This window comes from Colius striatus, chromosome 2 (genome assembly GCF_028858725.1).
Source record: "Colius striatus isolate bColStr4 chromosome 2, bColStr4.1.hap1, whole genome shotgun sequence".
Taxonomy (NCBI): Eukaryota; Metazoa; Chordata; class Aves; order Coliiformes; family Coliidae; genus Colius; species Colius striatus.
In genome coordinates this window covers 100,100,714-100,117,925 of record NC_084760.1, presented here as the reverse complement: position 1 = coordinate 100,117,925, position 17,212 = coordinate 100,100,714, and the positions used below count along the sequence as shown (strand labels likewise).

General features: G+C 36.2%; 1 protein-coding gene across 1 annotated transcript in view; it reads right to left on the bottom strand.

Annotated features, from left to right (window-relative positions):
• Nucleotides 1-721: 721 nt before the first annotated feature.
• The window catches only part of PDE10A (phosphodiesterase 10A), a 190,008-nt gene continuing 173,517 nt past the window's right edge, over nucleotides 722-17,212 (bottom strand). The window contains exons 20-22 of the mRNA XM_061991606.1: nucleotides 14,721-14,801; nucleotides 10,612-10,700; nucleotides 722-4,936 (exon numbers count right to left, since the gene is read on the bottom strand). Coding sequence (XP_061847590.1) covers nucleotides 4,819-4,936; nucleotides 10,612-10,700; nucleotides 14,721-14,801 — 288 coding nt within the window. The 3' untranslated portion in view covers nucleotides 722-4,818. The remainder of the gene's footprint in view (nucleotides 4,937-10,611; nucleotides 10,701-14,720; nucleotides 14,802-17,212) is intronic.

The following is a 17,212-nucleotide window of genomic DNA, read 5'->3' as shown; positions in this document are numbered from 1 at the left end:
TCTCTGGCAGCAGCAGAGGCAAACAGTGGATCCCTTTGCACTTTGTGACAATGTAAATTTGTAATAGGAAATAAGATATACCAAACCAACCACCAAACAAACAAGAACTAACGTTGGGAAAACACACCATAAGCAGTAAACTGCAATAACAGGGAAAAACAGGCACTACCTTTTTGAAAGACTCAGTTATGTTTTGAATCCCTTTCTCCTGTACCTTACTTGTGGTATAAAAAAGACGTGGTAGAAGCAATATATGTACACACACTTCCCATCTCTCACTCCACTCCCAATAATAGCAAAAATAAACATGAAAAATAATATTAAAAAACTCTGTATTCAGTAATATTCACACCAAAGTATATGTATAGATATATCCATTAAAATTATGAACATTTCTAAATATATTTTATGTATCATACATATATTTATATGTATAATTACATATCCACAGAAGTAGTCTTGCTGTGCTAAAGCCAGCAGTAAAAGCAAAACCAGGTTTCACAATAGGACACCCATATATGCATATGTACTGGCTGTTTGGTTTGTGAATTTATTTACAACTTAACTATATAATAATAAATGCTTACTGTTCTATTGTACAAACGGAATAGTAAAGGTTTAGGTTTGTTTTTTAAATACAAAGACTGCAAATGAATACATGAAAAAAATTACACACCATGTACAGTATTTATAATTTATAAATGCAAAGTTAAGACCTCTTTAAATTATTGCACTTGCATATTTTTTTGTTTTTTTTACAAAGATAGTTTATATGTATCATATATATATATATGTGTGTGTGTGTAAATATATATATATATAAAACAAATTTTTCAGCTCACTCAATGTAGTAAAGTTGAATGTTGTTACCTTGAAGTTCGTTCACTCTTCTTCACATAACAGCCCAACCTGATTTTGGAATATATATGAATCTACTCTACAAATCAGTTTGATCTACCCTAGAAAGCAGTCTGTTACTTTAGTTTTTTGACAGAGTGTACACCCGTATTACAATCGAGCACAGTTTTTGGTCAGAAAGCAAAATGAGTTATGATGTGCCTTTGCTAGATTGAGATTTATAACCTAAAGTTTGAACATGAACTTCCTCATAGTAATGTGCAGAAAGCCTTTACTGTGTTTAGAATGAACAAATTAATTGTTTCACTTCACAGAATTGTTCCTGTATCACAGTGTTTGAGGCAAATGCATTATTTCAAGAGGGTCATAGTTGTTTTGAGCATCTAACAATCTCTATTTTTTTTTTTAACGTGAATAGTGCTACTTGCTATTCCTATAATTTTAACACCAAATGCTTTAAATACAGTCACAGCAAACTGATCACACCGTTCTAGTATAAACACATGAAAGAAGTCTGAGCCAAATAGAAAGATTAATTCCACACTGCATGTCACCTCCAATGTTATCATGTTAACATGTCTGTTATCATATACTCCAACTAAAGGAAATCTATTGCATTTGTCTAATGTTCACTTATTTTAAAAAAAAGGTACTGCCATGAGTTGAACCATTACATCAGAATGCAACTACCATACAGAATTCATAATTAGTTGTAACAATGGAGTTTCTCTCAGTGCTGTAATAAAATACACAACATATCAGACGAGTATCATGCTATGCCAACTATTTTTCCCAGTGCACACCTTAAGGGCATTATTTCATAATACACTAGAAATGCTCAGATATGGCTTCAAACAATCCTTTTAACTCTACTAGGCTTAGAAGGGAAAAGTAGTTGGAATTATTTACAAAAATAATGCAGTTCTAGGAGTATAAAGTATAACACTTGTAGTAAAGGAGAGATCTGTTGGGTTTTTTGTATGTTCTTGATCTAGGGTAAGATCAGTTTTAGCAGGATAAAAGTGTGTGGAAAAATGGCTTTTGGCAATTTAACTTAATGAGCCAGATGCCTTTAAGATCTAGATGTCTTATTATATTTTTTAGTTCAAGTCCAGAATTTTGAACACTTAAATATTCACATGTACTTGAGCCTTGAAATTCAAATGCAGCTCCAAATTTTAATACTTGGCGGTTTTGACTTTGGAAGTATGAATATAAGTTTTTCTACCAAAAAAACTTTTACACATCTGAACCCTGTAAATGCTAAGATGGCTAAATTTGGTAAGAAAATACAACCTATTGTGACTATTTTTGTTTCTCTAGGTGCTAACAAAGAATAACATTTTTTCATGACCTTTCTCCTTTTAGACACCAGGAAAACAAACCAAACCACAACCACTGGAGCCAAAATTTTTAATTCTAATGGATGTTATACTATAGCAAACATGTAATTTATGTGGTTTGGATAGTTCTATATTAGAAACAATACCTGACTGGCTTGACACATTAACAGAACAACTTATTGCCAATTTGACAAATTTGCAAACATGTTCTGTATCAGTACTTACAAACTTCAAAACATAAATATTTGATGTGATACTGCTAAATATTTTGAATGATAACAGAATCAGCGAAGTTATCTTTACAGTCAATGAGTAAAAGATGAATTAAAAATTTCCCATACACACAGACATGGTGTGACGAGGAATACTTTTGGAATGCCTGTAAGATAAGCATTCAAAGAGGGAGAAAAACAGCAAGTACACTTCACTCATGAGGGAAAAACATTCCATACAGTTTTTGGGGTATCTAAATTTCAGGTTATTTTTGTAGCCACCACAGATTTGGATAATTTCCATGTAAATTAGGAACTCAGACTGTGTCTCATGTACTTAGCAGATGAAAGGTTGCATCTGCATGATTTAGTTAGAATTGCTATGGAGTAAAGCAGAGGACACAGCATGAGACACTGTTCATTCCACTTTGGTGTAACTGTCTCCTGCCTTTTTTTTTTTAAATTCCAAAATAGTTTGCTGTGGTTAACAATGGATTTCTGCACTTAGAATCAGTAAAGCAAACGGAAATAAATTATGGGACTGCTGCTAGGTAACCTGTATCATACAAATAAGATAACTTCATATTAAATTCTCAACCTCTATGTCTCTATCTACTGCAAAGGCTTAGGTGCATTTATACACTATGCAATTATGTATCACGTACTGTAGACATGTACAGATACTGGCATGTGCTCGACCATAACAAGGCAAAACTCAAGAGTCCGAGTCATTTACGTGAAATCCCTAAGAAGACATGCTTATTAGAGCAATACATCTCAACAGACATGAGATGGAAAAAGAGAACCTATGTTCTGTGTTTAAATCACTACTGTTATTTGTTGTGGTTTTAAAATGGCCATGTTGTCACAGAACCACTACAGGAGTGTAGTATCTGTAAAAAAGCATCTAATGCAGTATAGGCTGTATGTGAAAGGTATGTAAAGACTGTTTTCACCTACTATGTGGGTCAGAATGAAGATTTCTTTTTTTTTCTAATTACTTTTAAGAGAAAGACAAAGGCAAAGTAAGTTCTGTTGAAACATACCCTGTACCATTGCACTAAATTTAAGAGTGGCATTAAACATAAAGTCTTAAAGTCTGTGCATGACTTTGTAAGGCTGAAGCCTAAGTCAGTACAGAACTGTAAACACACTATTTAGAGTACTTTTCTTCAATCAGCTATTCTTTCACTAAGAAAGGCAGTTCTAAGCCTGGAAATTTTGCTGAACTAGGGGAAAAAAAGCAGACAAATGGAGAAGTTTCCTAATTTCACTCACCTTGGAATGTGGGAAAAGAGCAGTAAAAGACATGCAGTGTACTGTGCAACACAAAAAGCTAGTCAATACAAAACCATCTTTGATTTAGTGTGATGGTACCACAATCCTTCTTATCAGACCTGACTTTTCTGACGAGGCTTTTGTTCCCTGCAGATAGCATACCTCAGGTATTTCTCCAATGCCTTTAAAAATACAATTCAGCAGGTAGAAATAAAAATGATGACTTCACTTAAATGTGAGCTAGGCAAGAAAATCTTTGCTGTCACATTTAAATTTTAATCAGACACTTCTGTCATTATGGATGCAAAAACTCCAACCTGGAACTCTCTCATATCAGAGACAGATATCCAGTACTTCCAGTGTTTTAAGGGCGGAGTTGTCTAGGTTTATAAATCATTCTGAGGAACAAAGCACCATCACTAGCTCTTTCCACCTTTTCCTTGTGAGTGACAGACAATTTGCATCATAATGCTTAATGAAGTACTCTAAAACTTTAACCTGAATGTTGCTTTTCCTTTAGTTTGCAGCAACAGAATTCACTGTAACCTAAGCATGAATTATAGTCTCCAAGGATTCTGCTGGAGTTCAAACTGACTACAAGTAGATCACACATAAACATTCACAATAGCAATGGGTATATTGTTCTATTTATAGCCAAGAACTTCCAAGTGACACTGGTGTTAAAGCCAGCCACAGTACGGTATAATAAAAGTACCATTGAAACCCTTACTAGAAAGATACAATTTAGAAGTACCCCCTAAGATTTTTTTCTTTCCCCCCATCAGTTTTAACTTAAGGCCTCAGCAACGTAGCCCATGAGATAAGGCCAGTCTTTTGTATTCACAAGTTGTCAGTTCTCTTTTGATAGTTGATTCCAAAACATCGGGGTTGTCATTTTCCCTCTGTTCGTGTTGTGTCACTGGTGTAGGTCAGGAGACTGGCTGCCACAGTCATTTAGCTGAGGTAACTCCATGGGTGTTACCTTCCTAGGCAGATCTGCTGCTTTAGTTAACATTTTGTAGCTTTTCTTCTTCTTTTTTTTCCCCAAAATAAAACCAAACCAAAACAAAGAACAACCCCCAAAACAAGAAAGGGATGCTTTTCAGGTTAAACCAATCTGTTGCTGTTCAGTCATCGATCTTCACAGGAAGTGAATCTGAGGTCCCAGGAGCAAGAGACTGGGAGGAAATCCATATAGAGGCTTCCTCACCTCTTGTTACTTTCTCCCATTGGTTGAGATTGTCCCTGGAGATGCAAAAAAGTCAGAGGTAAAGCACTGTTCATAAGTTTACTAGGGTTCCTTCCTAACAATATTGTCTGCTGTACTATAATTCGAGATATAGCTTTTTGCTGTAGCTGTGTGTCAACAAGCTTTTATCATCTTTGCATGATTTGAGTTCAGTTATCCCATTTCGCGATTCTGTGTGGCACAGGTACATGTTGGCTATGTATAAGCCTATAGCACATCTTCCCCAGAATGAGCCTGGAGCTAGAGGATAGCACCTGCTACCATTACAGATTTCTAGCCTTCATGTCTAGAAAAAACCCAGTTGTGATCCAAGAGAGACATGTCTGCAGAGATTCTGCAAGAGCAGACCAGAGACAAGCAGCCTTCCTCACTTTAGACTTCAGGGATTTTACCACAGCATACTTTGTCCCTTTTCAAAACCATCATGGAAATTAGGACTTTTGCCAGGAACCTTCCTTCATTAGAAACCACAGAAGTGCACTAAGTCTTCCGAAACTCCAGTACATGGGCTGTCTAACAGTGTATAAAATGTTGCACGCCAACATCATAGTATCAGATTTCAATTACTAACGCGGTTGATCTACGCCATTTAACGAGTATCCCTTCCTTCAGATAAAACTTTTTTTAAATGTCCCACAGCCTGGCCAAGTCCAAATTTTGTTTCACAAGTCATAAAATGATGAGAAAATAAACTGGTAAGGTTTTAATAATCTGTAGAGAGTACACACCCATAATCTTACACTAGTACCACTCCAGTGACTTGAAAGTCTATGTTGATGATATCCAATAGCGAACCATACTTGTAATCTATAGCCAAATCTAGAATTCATTCATCAAATACAGGGAGAGAAAGCTTAACCATTTCAATTTCATACCTAATCACTAAAATGACAGTTCTTAGATGTCTTCAGTTAAATAAACAGGACAATAAAAATACTAAGGGTCTTACATGGTATGTGTCATGTTATTGTATTACATCAGAATTTATGTGACAGAGGTCTTGTAATTTTTATGTAACAGTTTTGCTGAAACAGTTGATAAAACAGCAAATAACGAGCTGAAAATGCAGAGAATAGATAAGAACAGAAAATGTTTCTTTTTCTGGGGATAGGTGAAGGCAGGATCTGAAGAAAGCTGGTGCCCTCTAGGGGAACACCTACACCATATTCTGCAGGCAGACGGAAACCTGCTGTGTTAGTGCTTGGGGTGAACTGGGAGTCAGTTGTGAAATCAGCATTAATATGGCGCTGAAGCTCAGCTAATGCAGTTCAGCACCAAGTCATCAGTATTTCAAGATCCCTTTTCTGAAACACACTGTGTGTTTGCTGAAGCACTCTGAACACTGTAACACTGGTGGCTGGTATTTTTGATCTACAGAGAACGACAAGAGATTACTTTGAAAGCTGGGATAAATTACCAGACAAGAAAACCTTCTAGATTCCTATCTGCTCCCTTACCTCTGGGTAATCAGTGACTGATACTCTGATACTTAATTTACCTTTGTGCTCCCAATGAAACCTTGGCTCCTAAGTGTCTGGAATAAATGCCCAGAGGCTCTCAAAATAAAAACCTTGATGCTGACATGCTGCCTTGGCTGCTTCTGCTGCTATTTTTTGCAGCTGGTATCAGCATTTGAAACAACTCAAGGATGTGGCAACTTAAACACTGTGTTCCAGGAATGAGCACTGCTGGTGAAGGGTTGATATCAAAACTGGTTCAGTCAGCAGCTGAGGCACCAAACAAGAATTGAACTTTATTCCTGTCATGACATTGAACAACAGTTACCCATTAAAAATAAAGGGGAAAAAAGTGTGGTGCAAAATCAGCTACCTGAAATACTTTGGAGTAACCTAAAATCTGCAATAATATACATTTTAGTAACCAGGGAGATGAAGTTAGATCTGTGTTCTCGATTTCCTACTCTGTATCTCCAAGTCTGAACTCCCAACACTTCCTCCTTAACCCATACAAAAAGCAGGGGGTAATTTCAAGGCTAAGCTAGAACTATCAAACTGCTCCTCAGAAGACTTTATTCCAGCGTGTGGATTTTCAGGAAACTCTTTGGTCTTATGGAGATCTTAATCCCCATCCACATATCGATGCCTCAGTTATCCATCTGTGCAATATAAATTAAAAAATGAACAACAGTAAGGTGTGGAGCTGTGCCTGTATCTAGTTGTGGAGAGTCTGGAGACTGTGACAGTGTAGCTTTTATAAGTATCATTACTGTAACTGGAATTCCAAACAACAGACATAACTTCTACAACACAAAAAGCTTATATCATCTGCCAGGGGCCTGATTGGTTTTGCTTCTGACATCACACCTTTCACAGAGAAACCCACACTTGATCATGTTTGATCTTCAGAACCATGGAGAACCTTTCATATAGAACATACATGTATGTAGATGCTTGATACTGTATAATTCAACTTTAAAACTCCTCAGCTGAATACTGAATGACAGACCACCAAGTATTACAAGTCACTGTTGCCTTATTTGCATATCCATGTGGCTAGAAATGAAAAGATATGGGTCTTCCCAAAAGGACCTTCCCAAGGACTCAATCTTGCCTCTCTAAACCTCTATTCCTGTTAAGTGTAATAACAATGCTAATTTCTTACCAAAGATACTGGCATGCTTATGCAAAAAGTTCTACAGTATATTCAAAACCATTTTAAAGACTTCCCATTTGACTATGCTAGTAGTAGAACTTTCCTGTCAACCAGTACTGAGGTTATTTTATTAAGCATACAGGCTCTGCAAGATATTTTCAGGTTAAAAGCACATAGATACTGATTTAGGAAGTAAAAGTACACACAGAAGTTGACAAGTAATACAAAACAAATATAAATTTTCACATAAAGCAGTTTGACAGTATTTGTTAGCTTGAGTAGAAATAAGTTAGTGGAAACACTCATGATAAGCATTCATGTCTCTCTAAATGGTGGGTATTATAGTTGATGCCATTTAGTCCACGTAAACAGCACAAAACTCTTTCTGACTGAAAACATGGTTATGTAAAGCACAATCTGTTTTCCAGTTACATGGACTGAATAATCAAACATTTAGCTTTCAGTCATCAATACAGCTGAAGCAACAGACCTTCAAGCAAGGATTACAGAATCACAGAATGGTAGGGGTTGGAAGGGACCTCTAAAGATCACCTAAATCCACTCTCCCTGCTCAAGCAGGTCTGCCTCAATCAGGTCACACAGGAATGTGTCCTGGTGGGTTCTAAACACCTCCAGAGAAGGAAACTCCACACCCTTCCTGGGCAGCCTGTGCCAGGACTCCCTTATCCTCACAGTAAAGAAATTTTTCCTTAACTTTTTGTGTTCCCATTCTTGTCCAAAATCCTTTGTCCTATCACTGGACCTTACAGAAAAAGTGTTGCCCCATCCTCTTGACATCTTTCAAATACTTGTAAGTATTAATGAGTTCCCCCTCAGTCTCCTCCAGGCTGAATAGCCCCAGTTCCTGCAGCCTTTCCTCATAAGGAAGATGCTCCAGTCCCCTGATCATCTTGGTAGTCCTGCACTGGACTATCTCCAGAACTTCTCTGTCCCTTTTGAGCTGGGGAGCCCAGAACTGGACACAGTACTCCAGATGAGGCCTCACAAGGGCAGAGTAGTGGAGGACCAGAACCTCCCTCAACCTGCTGACCACACTCTTCTTGATGCAACCCAGGATGCCATTGACTTTCTTGGCCACCAGGCCACACTGCTGGGTCATGTTTAGTTTATAACAAAGAGAAGTTAGAAAAGTTCTAAGGTCTCACACTACCTCTCAATAAAGCTGTCAGATGACTCATGACCTTGATTCCTATCCCACACGATAACTCTGAATTCCAAAATAGGATTTGAACTTTCATACAATTTTGACAGCAACATACTCCATGGCATTTTGAAACTAGAGAAGAGTTTAATGCCATATTGTAAATCATAGAACAACCAAAATATGCATTTATGAATATTTACACATTATTTCATTTAGGATAACAAATTACTGCCTGTTAGTTACCAGACATTGTTACTTTCACAACTTCTAAATACCAAAGTCACTTCTGTAAGGATCACCTACCCTGATTCCCTGGGGAAGACAGACCTTGGCAACTTCATCACAGTAGCTGTGAATGAGATCTGTATCCCTTTTGCCTCTCTTTTTTTCAAAAATATACCTGGCCTTTAAGATCTTTAACTGATGTTATTCCAAATGCTAAAAAAGACATTCACCATAATCCTTGTTTGAACCTTTGGTCTTCAAGTAGTCTTCCTCCCCTAAATTAATAAGCTTTGTCTAATAATTTCTAAAGCCATTCTCTTGGATAAAATAAATATGTCAGATTTTTTAATCTCTCACTACTCAGACCTCAAAGTATTCTTTGAGCTCTTTATAATCTTCCCTTTGCTAGTGTCTTTAGCTACTTTTCTTAAATCACAGGAGCTAAACAGGATTCCAGCTGCAGCTTTATTAATGTAATGACTACAGAGGTATAGTCTCTAATCCTACTTACTATTACCCTTGATACTCATCTCAGGGTTGCACAGCCATGGCCGGATCCTAGAGGCAGTCATTAATGATGGCTTCTAGGTAGTCAGTTTTTTGTAAGAAGTCTTTTGTCCCTCTGGTACAGACCTACAGAGACCTTCTCATAGCTATATGAAACAGTGTTTGGGTGCGAATAAAATTATTTTGCTAACCACCGCGTTAAATTTCATGGCATTTTGTATACAGTGGGGACCTTTCTGTTACTTTACTTGTATCATTAAGTTCATAGGAAACAGAGTAGGTAGATCTGTCATAAATGACAAAGAAAAACTTCAATGCAAAATAGAATTTTAGAACCATAAGAGAAAAAAAAAATATGGGAGAGTTGTTAGTATGAGCATAGAAAAACAGAAGTCTTCTCCCTTGATGTGACTAATAATTGCTGGTATTTTTTAAGTCAAATGTTTTTCTTTAGAGAATATTGGTTAATCTGAAACTGGAACATTTTCATGGCTTGAACAGAAATTTTGTCAGGAAAGATTGCTAAGATTCAGGTTATAATTATTCAAAAGAACCACCTACAAACAGATCAACCGTCTTTCCAGTGTACAAGCAGTGAATTGGTTAAAGACATGTGCCTCTCCTCCAGAAGATCCCAAGCTACATCCCAAGTGATTGATAGGACAGTTACATTTGCTTATCTCACCTACATCCCCAGTGGTATTACCTTTATGCTCTCAATTACTGAATATTCTCTCTTTTCCTGATTTTTAATAAAAATGTTCTGACATGAAATAAAACCACAATGCAAATCTACCTTTTTTAATCAATGAGAATTCTAGCCAATCTTAGCTGTGAGTGCCATGTTGAAGTAAAAAGGACACAGAGAGAAACTGCAGTGAGCCAGCCTGGGTAGGGATACATAAGCCCTGAAGCTTTTTTTTTTCTTTTAAATGTTTTTGGCATCAACCATATTTTAAGCAGCTGTATCTGTAGACCTGCATCAGACAGTCCCAGCCAGTAGTTACTGCCTCTGGGTTTTTGTATAGATATGTGTATCCCTGTTTATATGCATGCAAATTCTAAAATTAAGAGTCTGCATTTCCAGACAAACTTGCAAAGTGTGTTTGCTTTTTCTTTAACCAAATCAGATGCTATGGAAAAACTTGCATATTTGCTTACCTGCATGCCCGGAGTAGTGGCCCAGTTGGAGGAAAGATCTGTGCAAGTGTGGTGTAACATGGGATGGCTACAGCATTGTAGAACCCAATCTATGAAAAATAATAAGGAAAAAAAAATAGTTCAATGTTGCCAAACTATAACATTGAAAATCAACAGCCAAGTAGCAAAGAGCTGTTGACTGCTTACTACTTATGTTAGTACTTCATACTTTTGTATTTTCTCTTAATATCTGAATACTTTAAAATGACACACTAACAATGAAGTCTCTAGCAATCACAAGTTGCTTATCTACCTCTCACGACTAATACAGCTGCTTCTGATTGGATTTTCTACAGGACCTTTATTATTCAACTGATTGCTCAGGATCTGTCTGGCTTTCTGGTGTCAGCAGTGACAGGAAGTAGGTGCAGATGGCAGATGAAGTTATGCAGCATTTCCAAAATATGGTCAGACTCTAGATTGTTCTGATGCCCTCCAGCATCTGTATTCCATAGCTTCATTTACTTGAGATGCTAGGGGCTTTGCACCTCTGGAAAGCTACTAAAAGATGTGCACGGTTATCAGTAATTGGTTTGCAATTTCTTTTCATGGATGTGGCTCTGATATATTTTTATAATTATCATATAAACCTATTTAAAGAACATCAAATGAGTGTCTTTGTAATGATATCTGATTCATACAGGCTGAGGGACCCATGACAGCTGAATTGTCATGATACATTTTAGAAAATGCTACTTACATATTAGCAAGGATGATAGGTTAAATAATTATAATATCACTCATTTGTACCAGACTTTCATGATAGTTATAGTAGCACACTATGATCCCTTTCTTTGGGTAGAAATTTAAAACACCTTTTAGTGAAATAAGATGTAATGTACTGTGACCAAAGCATTTGATAATAAGTCTCTTCGTAACAGTCTGAACATTGGCCCTTATTCAGAAATTAGTCTCACCTCCATTAATACACAGATTCCTCCCATACTGCTATGTAAGTAAGTGCATTCTACACTTAAAAAAAAAAAAAAAAGATATATTTTCTGATCTGAGAACCCAACAGGCTGAGTTTAAGTAATCACAATGTAATCAGAAAGAAACCACAGCTGGTGAGAAGACAAGGCTGCACACGGCTGTGATGTCTGTTCATGAACAAAAAGGTTGCTGTTTTGCATAGTGCTTTGTTTTCTTCCTACGTATTTTTTCATTTTTTTTCCCTTGTTTCTTTGTTTTTAAGGGGTACTACTTTATTTCACTGGGAAGTAGCAGATTACTCCATAGCTATCAAAAATTAAAAATTAAAATGGGGCTTCAGGTACAGTCACTCTGTAGACCTTGTGGTTCAATGAAAAGTGTGTTGCCTCTGCGAAACACAAAAGATTTCAACCAAACTAAGTTCATATGTTCTGAACAACCTCATCTTTAGAACCCTAGTGTTTAGAAAAAAATGTGTCCTTTAAGGTCCTGAAAGCTTTTAAGTTAAAATGCATGTCAACCAAGGAGGAAAAACTCTAAAAGGCTCAACGAATTTAGTTTTGAACAAAGATAAGCTAATTAAAAACATCCCCTTGGGGGAATTTCCATTTCTAACCAGTGTAAATTCACACAAATCCATTTTGTAACAGGCTTAGATTATCTGAATAAATTATTCCAGATTTCTTTTTACATTGTTGTGGCTAGAAAGAAAGTCTAAAGTTCACTCAGGTAAGAGCAAACCATTGAATTAAGAAATCACCCATAACATTTTGTCCTTGCTGCACAAAAACAAACTTTCTATTTTCGACTTGAAAACTGTATTTCTGGGATAAGTTTTGAATAGCTGAAGCACGTAAATGGTTTCTTCTCTATCCTTTCATGACTCTGGCTGCCTTGACTTGCTTATTTAAAGGAGTTTTCAGGGCACTGCATAGTTTTGACATTTCTATTTTCTTCATAGGTTCCAAAAGGAGGGGGAGGAAAGAGTTATAGGATCCTTGCTAAGTCAGAACCAAACCCTCAGTGCAGGCATCATAGTAGGAAGGCACCAGACTTAGAGAACTTGGATGAGTTGTGCAGCAAAGGGTGTAAGAGCACAACAGAGATCAACTGATTCACCTGTCCAAGTGACAGGAACAGTCAAGTACAAGATATTTGCATCAAAGATGAGTACTTGAGGTAGAGGTAGGTTTTTTCAAACGTTACAAGTTTATACAAATCCTTATTCCCTACATACCATTGCCATTAAAATAAAATATTAATGCTTTAATTAAAATTCACACAAAATCCACATAAAAATACTCATTAATGCTTTTTGTTAGAGCCCAAGGAAATGGATGATAACACTTTATTAAATTCTTCAGTCTCTACATGAATATAGCAATGGTTAATTTCACAGAATTATGTATGTTCCAAATCTCACATTTTACTGTAATGTTGTTGTAAGACATAGCAGTAACAACTATAGTACTGAATTTGACTTTTAGTATCTTATTTGGCTTAATATTTTCATGTTATGCTATTAAGAATTATGAAACAGAGCACAAAGTTAAAAAGAACCTGATGAAGACTATTGTATCTAGCAACAGGACAAGGGGTAATGGGATGAAGCTGGAACACAAAAAGTTCCATTTAAATATAAGAAAAAACTATTTCACCGTGAGGGTGATGGAGCCCTGGCACAGGCTGCCCAGAGGGGTTGTGGAGTCTTCTTCTCTGGAAGTCTTCAAGACTCGCCTGGACATGTTCCTGTGCGACCTGATCTAGGTGACCCTGCTTCTGCAGGGGGGGTTGGACTAGATGATCTCTAAAGGTCCCTTCCAACCCCTACCATTCTATGATTCTAAGACAGAAGCTGAAATAGTACTTACTGCACTTTAAAGAGAAGAAAATAGCTTATTTCTTCAATCTTTCACTTGATTAAAAATTCTTTCACAAATGCCAAGGTAAGTATGTACTGTATACCATAATATACAAATGCTAAGATAACTAATTCTGTATACTTTTCAGGATGTTCAAAGATAACTAATATAGTGTGTAGAAAAATAAAAAATGCAGAAAAAAAATTCTTCTCTTTTTAAGCTTATACTAAACACATAAATGTAGTAAATTAACTTTTAGTTCCTCAGTGTAACAAAGGTAATAGTTTTTATGCTAAAATATGGTTAGAGTATACAGAGTAAAGTGTCAGAATAAAAAAATCTACATAATCTTGCTTACCAAGTAATTAATAATTTCTAATTTAATATTATTGTTAATTTCACAGTCCATGAGATGCTTTGTGTTAACTATTGAGTATTAAATCAGAGGCCACTGAAATTAAAAAAAATCTCACACTCTTATAAATATATAGATATGTATATGAACCGCCGATAGACTATTTACATTTCTTTTTTTCTACTCAGATAATCAAAGGATGAGCTACTTTTTTCGTTTACCCCAAAAATTATGCTCAAAGACCTTTTTGTTCTCAGATTTATGTTTATAAAATACCAAGTTTCCCTAGGAAAAGCATAAAAAGCAATCATTTCTACACATTTGTGCACATAGAATTCAGTACCCAAAGACTTTGAAAAACACAACTGAGACTCTTAAAAATACGCACTCTTTATGACTTATCCTCAAAAACCTCTTCACATTATTCTGGTTTGGAGTTTGTTGTTTTGGTTTTTTTAAGGAATGTCAAAGAGCTGTGGTTTTGGTTATCAAAAAAACGTATCACAAATATTTTGAAATCTGTACCTGCCTATTTTAACCAGGAACAGGTGATGATGTTCATTTTGCATTCAGGATAAAACAGCAAAACCTTTTAGCTAAAAGCTGAAACAACCACTTATGAAGTTGAAAAAGTGTTATTGACACTTCTCAAAATCATAGATGATTGTGGTTTTAGAGTTACAAACACAAAAAATGGAACAGGTGACAATAGCAAAGAGCACATTGTCATTTCTGTAAACTCTAGAAAACAAGCTTAAATGAGTTAAAAAAATTAACCTTGTTTTGCATGCAGAACACAGAATTCAGCAGCACACATACTCCAAAATCAAATGCAATATTCACTGATATATAAAACGTATTTTTCCATACAAGTTTTATAACACTATAAATATGTATTATTTTAGTGAAAGAGTTCATACTTGACCCTGAGGGACTTCATCTTTCTTGTCTCTGTCCATCATAGGAATAGGCTGAATACCTGTTTTCTTCATTTCATCACCCTGGAGAAAATCAGACAGATTAGGAAAACAAGAATCAAGACTACTGAGATCTGAATTAATTTCCATTTTCTATTGTATGTCAATTCACAAATCCAGAATTTAAAATACCAGCCTAAGGCAATCTCAGAAACTGCCTAAGGAGAGGCTCATTTTAATCATTCACCTAAATATTAAAGTAAACAGTTCCTGAAAATGAAGTTCTTGAGTCAATGTGCATGTTTTACTTGTTTTCCAAAGGCATCTCCATAATAAAAAGAAACTTGAAACATAAAACCAAAGAAATTGTTTCATTCTGTTCTTTTCTATGCATATTCGCATCTTTCAAAACATTAACTGTTTAAAGCACTAAAATACGACCAGTAGAACACAACTCACCTAATCCAAGGAAATGCTGAGTAAACAATTCACAATGTGCCCTCTGTCAACAATCCAATTTTTTTGATCATGCTGCTCTGAAGAAGCTGTCTGTCAAACAGCCTTCAAGTACATTATCCCTCCACATTCTTAAGAGGAACACTGAGAAAGATGCAGTATATCCAAAGACCATATATATGTAATGTACAAGAGAAAACTATCTCCTTATATTTCACTTATAACCAGCAGAGCAGCCAAACTGCATTTCTGAGCACTACACTGGGCCTGAATACAATTACTCCTTAAAATCTGTAAGTAGTTCACCTAATTTCTGTAACAAATTGAAGTTTTCCCATAGTCTTATGCCTTAAGTGCACTGTCAAAACACTATGAATGTTTAATCTTGAGGTTACAAAGGCAACTACAGTCATAGCAATGGTTGACTTTGGCTACTGCTCATGTCTGAGGTTCTGAAGTCAACATGATCTTCAGACTACTAACCTTAGGTATTGGGTTTGCATGGAAAGATTTTGGCAGCCAGGAGGGGTTATAGGGTTGACTTCTGTGCAAAGAAGCCAGAAGCTCCCCCCATGTCTGACAGAGTCCATGCTAGCACTAATATGGGCTGCTATGAAGAAAGTTAATTTCATCCCAGTCAGACCTAATACACTTTAGTTAAGCAGGAAGTTTATACAGGATAACTCCTTATACAATATTTGTTTATCCATGTCTTTTAGTATGAGATTTGGCTTATAGAAGTTTAGACAGCTGAAAGCATGGGAAATTCCCTAAATCTATGTTCTGTTTTCCTATGCTTTTGCTACAGTTAGTGAAGACTTCTGCAGAAGACAATTTATTACACCTTTCTCATAAGATTTTTATCAAGCCATGTCTGAAGAGCCAACATGCACTTCCAAGGGAGGATTTTGCCACCTTTACTCAAGAGAAGTTCGAAATATAAAAAGTTGATTCTGGCCTGAGAACAGCATCTTTCTGTTAGACTGCATTGCAACTACCTGGCACGTAGAAAAGATGAAGATTTCTGGAAGTCAGTCCCCTCTTGCATATTTGGCCTCAATATCACCTATTAATTATGAACCTGTTCTATTAATCAACAAGAGATGTAATCAGGAAGTTAGTTTTGAACTGGTGTCTGTACTATTTTCTCATATCCCATATTTCTTTCTCAAAGTAGTTATAGAGGCTACAATCATGTAATCTAGACATTGTTAGACATTTTACTTTTGAAAGAAACAAAAGGAAAGCTCTCTTTCCTCATCTGATTAAAAAAGATTCCTGTAACAATTCTAAGCACAGAAATTCAGTGGGTTGTCATTTAGGAACTGTAAGCAAGTTTTCTTTTATGTGCCCCCAGTAAATAATATGTAGATTTTTTTTTCCATTTGCTTGAAGTACTGCAGCTGATTAATCCAGGACTGTGTGAAACCACAGTCTCAGTGATAAGAATCTCAACACTAAACCACTTAGCATCATGACATCAAGTCACTTAGCATCTTTGATAAACATGACATCAAGTGCCTAATAAATACTTTTAGTCAGACCTTTGAGGAAACTGTCCAGCCTTTGATTACACCAAAACTGAAGAAAGCTCAGATTTACATTCATCATTTCACCTTGAAAGAAAAAGGTATCACGGAATCACAGAATGGTTTGGGTTGGAGGGGATCTCTTGAGATCATCCAATTAATCTCACACAGCTACGCTAACAAGATCAGCTAGAGCAAGTGATCCAGGGCTGTGTCCAGTCACGTTTTGAGTATGTCCAATTTCACTGGAGAAATCTAATATCTACCAGTTTAGCTTTCTCAGGATTTTCAAATTTCCAGAAGCGTTTTGACCCATGGCTGGATTTGTCATCCATCCTGACATGATCACAACATATCCAAATTCTCCCACATATCAACCTCTTATCAAAGAAGATCCAGTAAAGAACAATTGGATATTTTTATTTCTGTCAAAATCTTCTAATTTACATTCTGTCCATGAAGTAGCAATGTAAAAAGATGAACTTTTATTAACTCATCCTTGGATGACTA